The 6,567-nt window shown below is 45.0% G+C and overlaps 1 protein-coding gene across 4 annotated transcripts in view; it reads left to right on the plus strand.

Moving 5' to 3' along the window:
- Positions 1-1,103: 1,103 nt before the first annotated feature.
- Positions 1,104-6,567, plus strand: part of STN1 (STN1 subunit of CST complex) — a 70,490-nt gene continuing 65,026 nt past the window's right edge. Inside the window, exons 1-2 of one of the 4 annotated variants that reach the window (XM_075072888.1) lie at positions 1,104-1,331; positions 2,427-2,622. In XM_075072888.1, coding sequence (XP_074928989.1) covers positions 2,490-2,622 — 133 coding nt within the window. In that variant the 5' untranslated portion in view covers positions 1,104-1,331; positions 2,427-2,489. The remainder of the gene's footprint in view (positions 1,332-2,426; positions 2,623-6,567) is intronic. The other 3 variants (XM_075072889.1, XM_075072887.1, XM_075072886.1) reach the window with 3 other exon arrangements.

Here is a 6,567-nt window from a genome sequence, read left to right on the forward strand (position 1 = left end):
AGTGACTTTCTTCTTCTGCTCCATCCCCAGCACATGTGAATTTATGCAGTAACATGTAGTCAGACCTGCTTGTTGCCTAACTCCTTCCTTGTTGCTTTTAGGTCTAGAAGTGTCATCTTGGGCTTGGCTCAGAGAAACGTCTTCTATTGTAAAATTGTTGCAGATGCTGGCATTCAATGTGTGGAATATACCTTATGACTTTTGTTTGGGAGATATTGATTTCTACAAAAAGAAAAACTTCCCTAGGGAACCAAAACCATCTGCTTGTGTCATGTTACTTTCCAGGGAAGAAGTGCCCCTAAAATTGAATAGTTTATATCATAGAATCATGAGACAGGCATGATATCTTAACCCTCTCCCACCCAGAAGGAAGAAGGGTCAAGTGGAACTGCTTCCCTTCACTCTAATCTGGTGTCAGGAATAAGGCCCTGCGGCTGTACCTGGTCAGACTCCTGACAGCCTAAGGAGTCAGCTAGGCTGCCTGGTAGCTTCCTCAGTGAACCAGGCAGGTTAGTCTATCAGGCCAGATCTTAAGCCAGGCAGTAGCTTTCTGGCTGGCTCGATGCACAGACCTATGAATTCTCTGCCTCACTCCAAGCCCTGCTTTGGTCCTGCTCCAGCCTAGACCCTGCCCTGCACCTTGCCTTGTTCCAGTCCTGTCCCAGCCTCGCTCCTGCCTCTGATCCAACCCTGCTCCTGGCTTCTCTGACTCCAAGTCTGTCCTTTGGGTCCAATTCCTTGCTCCGATTCTGTTTTGATCCTGAGCTCTGGCATTTGAACTCTGACTGCTGTTCTTATCTCTTGCCTTGACCTGTGATAGTAATAATTTTGCCATGTCTACTGGCGTGCTAGATGCCCTACAAAACCCCACGACCTTGCTTTGTAAAGGTTACAATCTAGAGTTCATACAGGCATAATGAGCAATGGTGAGCACAGCTCCAAAGAGGAACAGGGAGGGGTGAGGTGGGCCAGAGTTAAATTAATAAGATCATACAGTGACTGAATTAGTTCATGTATGCTGCTTGGCAGGGTTTGATCTAAACATCATGTAATTCAGTGGTTCTCAACCCTGGGTCTGGGGCTTCCTAGGGGCTGTGAGCAGGTTTCAGGAGGTTCTTCAAGCAGAGCCAGCGTGACTCGCTGGGGCCCAGGGCAGAAAACCAAAAGCCCACCATGGGGGCTGAAGCCCGGGGCCCGAGCCCTGCCACCTGGGACTGAATCAGCTTAGCATCATGAGACCTCCTATAGCATGGGGCTGGGAGCAATTGCCCTGTTTGCTACACCCTAATGCTGGCCCTGGCTTTATATGCAGAAAAACAATTGTGGCACAGGTGGGCTGTGGAGTTTTTGTATAATGTTGGGGTGGGCGTTAAGAAAGAAAAAGGTTGAGACCCCTGATGTAATTCACACCTTTGTAGGTTTCATGGGAGACATTAACTTTGTGGAAGGATTTGATGACGAGAGAGTGGTTGGGTAGGTTTTGGAAGGGCCTTCCATATGTAAGGGTCAGCATGGAAGAAAGTAGAGTTGCCTGTGGGAGGAGGAAACGAAAATAAATCCAGGCACAGCGAACTGGTATTAATTTTGCGTAGACAAAACGGAGTGGCTGCACTGAGGAACTTAAGCAATAAAAACATCTTTACCTCTATACCAGCATGAATGACTGTTGCATTTAAAATTGGGGAGGTTGAAGGAGAGTGGAATTCCTCTTTTGTTCTTCCCCAGCTAAAGGGGACAAATAGAACTGTTTTCTACAGTTCTTTTCATAATCTGGGGCAACCTGGAGTACTTTACAGGAACAAGTTGAATGCCAGCAAAGGGGAAGTTAACAAAAATGCATGTCAGGGCTCAAAATTCCCGCTGGGTGTCCCTGGGCAGGTATTTTTGGGCAGAACACCTGTTTTCTGAAATTATCTGCCTAGTGGGATGTCTAAATTAGTCATGATGGTGGTGAGAGACGAGAACAAGACAGTAATCAGAATGAAAGGGAAGGGGAGGTAACCAGTATAAAGTATTGAAGGTTGTGTGGCACAAAATGGGGAAGAGGTGGCTGCTTTCAATGTTTCAGTAAAATATTTAAGTAGACGAATATGGGAAGATCCTTTTTTGTGGGGTGAAGGGGAAGAGGAAAAAAACCATAAACAAAAAGAGAAATAGAAAAGTAAAAAAGAAGGCATGTGATGCTCCAACTCTATTAGTGAAATATATTTTAGACATCTTTCTGTCACTGTAGGTCTGTAGGGAAATCCCTTTAATTTGTGTTTAATTTCAAGGAGTTGATGGCAGAATGCTATTGCTGCTACTACTGGTCACTCACTTCAAGTAAGCTAGTACAGCAGATATTTTACCATGTTTTGTGCTAGTTTCCAGAAACACTCTATCAATTTCCGAGGTCTGTATGTAATAGCATCTTTTTACCTGTGTAGATAAAGATCATCAGCAATCCATAGCTTGTCCTTGTTCATGGGAATTGGTCACTTGGTTTCTGAATGCAGTCCCACCCTGCAAAGTATGAAGCAGAGATGCCTTCCCTGTTATGGGGGCTGAATCCTGTCTTTTCTGCATTTGCAAGACTCTACATTAAGGATATAAAGGAAATGAAAGAATCTAAGCAGGTTCCAGGTATGTGTGCTTGATTTCTTTGGTGTATATAGAAATGTAATGGGTTTAATTAGTAATGGGTATCATTATAGAACAATATCAGCTTTACAAAGTTGCAGTCTTAGTTATGTAGCACTGACTGTCCAAGGATCTCAGAGTCTTTTTGAATGCTGATGAGTGAGTCCTCAACACTCCTGTGAGATAGGTCAGTATTGTCTCCATCAGGAGAGCTGAGACTCAGAGGTCAAAGAACTTGTATTAATTAATGTAGAATTGTAGTAGCAGTGCTGGAAATGGAATTTAGGAGACCTGATCCCTTCTCCATTGTTCTAACTGTTATGAAACAATCTCTCTAAAATTAAGAGACTTGTTTGGCAGAACAGAAAGGCTTCACTAACTTTCTCTGTGTGTTGCTGGGATCTAATAAAGCTTAATTGTAAACAAAACAAAACAATATTTTTTTGCTATGCTTTCTCCCCCTCAAACCATTTGAAAATGTTTATAGAGGATTTCCAGCCTTTTCTTTTATTGCCTTCATGTTGAAAGGTGGCCACTTTATTGTATTTAAATATTTATAAAAAGCAGTGTGTTTTTGTCTGGGCACATTCATAGGTAGTAAGAAATAGGAATGGGCTTTGCCTGTTTTGGTTTCTAAATATGAATGAAGGATACTTCATGTATTTGGAAAGCCTTGTGGTTCATTCTAGTTTCTGTGCTGACTCTCATGCCACACCTTTTATTTCCTAACCATTGTTTGAAATTGTATGCTTTGCTGTCTGTTTCCTGTGGAGCTCCAGCCAATATTGCTCACATATATATGTTTTCTAAAGCAGCATAGGGCTAACATTGGGTTGCTGTTATCACTAGGAAGAACCTAAACGGGCTGTAGTTTGTTCCATACTGTGGTGGGGTCTATGTACCCCAAACTATGTTGGGCAGGACTTAAGACTGTTGTTGTGGAGAGAGACAAGAAAAGGAAAACTCATAGAGAAACTTAGACCCCGTCTACACTGCGCCTTAAATTCAAATTTAACAGCGTTAATTCGAATTAATGGTGCACCCGTCCACACTACAACGCCCTTTAATTTGAATTAAAGGGCTATTTAAATCGATTTTAGTACTCCTTCAAAACCACAGGAGTAACCCTAAAATCGATGTTACTAATTCATTCAGAATTAGTGTAGTTGTGGACGGAAATCGAAGGTTACTGGCCTCCAGGAGGTACCTCAGAGAGCACCACTGACGGCTCTGGACAGCATCAAAACTCGATGCACTGGCCAGGTAAACAGGAAAAGCCCCGCGGAGTTTTGATTCAGTTTCCTGTTTGGCCAGCGTGGGGCTCTGAGCAGCACAGGTGACCACGTACAGCTCAGCAGCACATTTAAAATGCAGTCTCCTGAGAATAGAAAAAGAGCTCCAGCATGGACCACAAAAGAGCTAGTGGTCTCATTGCTATCTGGGGTGAGGATTCAGTGCTTACAGAACTCCGTTCGTCAAACCGAAATGAGAAAATTTGAAAGAATTTCAAAGTCTATGATTTGAAAAAGGGCACAGGAGGGACTCGTTGCAATGTAGGAATAAAGTCAAAGAACTGAGGCAGGCATACCAGAAAACAAGAGAGGCAAACGGAAGGTCTGGAGCAGGTCTGAAAACATGCAGGTTCTATGCAGAGCTGCATGCAATTTTAGGGGGCTTGGCAACAAGTACCCCATCCGTGCCGTGATTCAGAGGTCAGTGTTGCAATATCAACCATGCTGAGGATCTGCAGAGGGGGCAGATGACGAGATGAGCAGGAGGAAGAGATTGCAGATAGCACACAGCTCTTAATTACAACAGCAGCCAGGAGCTGTTTTTGAGCCCTGATTTACCCTCCCAGCCCAACCAAGCCACTATCCCAGACAGGTGGCCATGGAAGGGACCTCTGGTGAGTGAATGTTTCTATCAATCATGGTTACAAACAAGCGTTTTTTAATTATAAATTTGGAAGCATGCGTTGTCATTCTTCTTAGCCAGTACAGTTACAGGAAAAGTTCGTTACATGTTGGGATGGAGTGAAATCCTCCAAGAATCTCCATGAATGATATTGAGGAAATCAAAAGCCTTTTCAGTAGATTTCAGGGCAAGGCAGCCTTATCCGTCCCCCATTGAACAAAATTTTCCCCTCCAGGCATGCATGACGTATTTGGAATCATTGCTTCACAGAGCATAGGAAGGCTTGTGCTGGGCTTCTCTGTCTGTTTGGCGAGCAGGGACTCTTCCCAGCTAACAAGCCACGCGCTGTGAGGGGGTGGAGGAGGATGCTTAGGAGGGAGGAGTGAGGAGCTGGACTTACCATGGCTGCATGGAAGCTGAATTATGATTACAGGACGGGAACCTGCGTCTGCAGTGTGCTCTGACCCCAGGGACAGAGGCTCTCAGTATTAAAAGATGCAAAATTCGACCTTGTAGTGAAATCACATGTTGCTATGTAAGGTGCATAGTTGGTTCACTGTCAATCATTGTTCTGTAAAATGTATCTTTTACATACTTCTCTGTACTCTCTTACCTCCCCCATACAGCTGCGCACTGTTCTGTACTCCTGCCCCATCTGGAAGGCTAGCCAAAAGGCGGAGGAGAAAGAGAACTCGAGATGAAATGTTTTCAGAAATCATGGAAGTAAGCCACAGTAACAGAGCTCATCATAAATGATTGGAGAAGTGGTAGCAAACAAGAAAGATACAGTGACCGGGAGGACAGGAGAGACGCTCGAGAGAGAGTGGCGGCAGGAAGAACAGAGGTGGCGGAAGAAGACCGGCAGGTAGAAGAGAGGTGGCGCAAGGAAGACTGGCAGGAAGATCAGAGGTGTAGGCAGGAAGATCTGCGTTGGCGTGATGGAACACTGGAGCTGCTGTGTGAAACACACTGAGATCCTCAGACGCATGGTGGATGGTCAGGAACAGCAGCGGGGTACAGGTGCCACTGCAGCCCATGTTTAAACCACCTCGAAGCTCCCAAGTTCCATATCTCCCTCACCCAGACGTGTTAGAATGCATGGGGAAGGCTTTCTCACCAGAACACTCCACCCCATGGACAGCCCAACCAAAGGCTGACATTAAGGCTGAAATGTGCTTCATGGGCTTTCCTTACCTCTCCGATCCTCCTCCAAAAGCACACCATGCAGGGATACCTAGATAACTCAGTGCCTCTTTATATAATTACTTTACTAATCAAAGATACATCCAAACGGGGGAGGGTGGTTTTCTTACAGGAATGATTTTTAAAAAGAACTCATGATTTTTTAAGCATAACAAATGACTTTTATACTGAATAAATGATTTTTCAAATATACTGACTTTATTTCCTTCAGCTAGATGTAATCAAAGGGGGTGGGTGGGTTGCTTTTAAAAGTCCTTCAGCAAGCTGTAAGTAAAGGGGAGGGTGGTTGCTTACAGGGAGTCAAGAGAGGCGGCGAGTGTCATCAGAGGGAACAAGCACTGCAGTCACACCATACCCTGGCCCGCGCTGAAACTACTTTTCAGGCTCTCTGATGCGCACCGCCTCCTGGTGTGCTCTTCTAATCGCCCTGTGTCTGCTGCTCGTAGTGAGCGGCCAGGTGATTTGCCTCAGCCTCCCACCCCACCAGAAAGGTCTCCCCCTTCCTCTCACAGAGATTGTGGAGCACACAGCAAGCAGCAATAGCAATGGACATTCTTTTGGCTGAGGTCTGAGCGAGTAAGTAATGATCGAAAGCGCCCCTTAAACCGCCAATGCACATCTACCACCATCCTGCAATTGCTCAGCCTGTAGTTGAAAGCTCCTGACCCACTGTCCAGGCTGCCTGTGTGTATGGCTTCAATGAGCCATGGCATCAAAGGGTAGGCTGGATCCCCCAGGATTTAACGACAGGCATTCAACATTGCCAACTTTATTTTCCTGGTCTGGGAAGTATTTCCTTGTGCAGCCGTTTAAAGAAGATATGTTTCCTGA

This window comes from Chelonoidis abingdonii, chromosome 16, assembly GCF_003597395.2.
Source record: "Chelonoidis abingdonii isolate Lonesome George chromosome 16, CheloAbing_2.0, whole genome shotgun sequence".
In the NCBI taxonomy this organism is placed as follows: domain Eukaryota; kingdom Metazoa; phylum Chordata; order Testudines; family Testudinidae; genus Chelonoidis; species Chelonoidis abingdonii.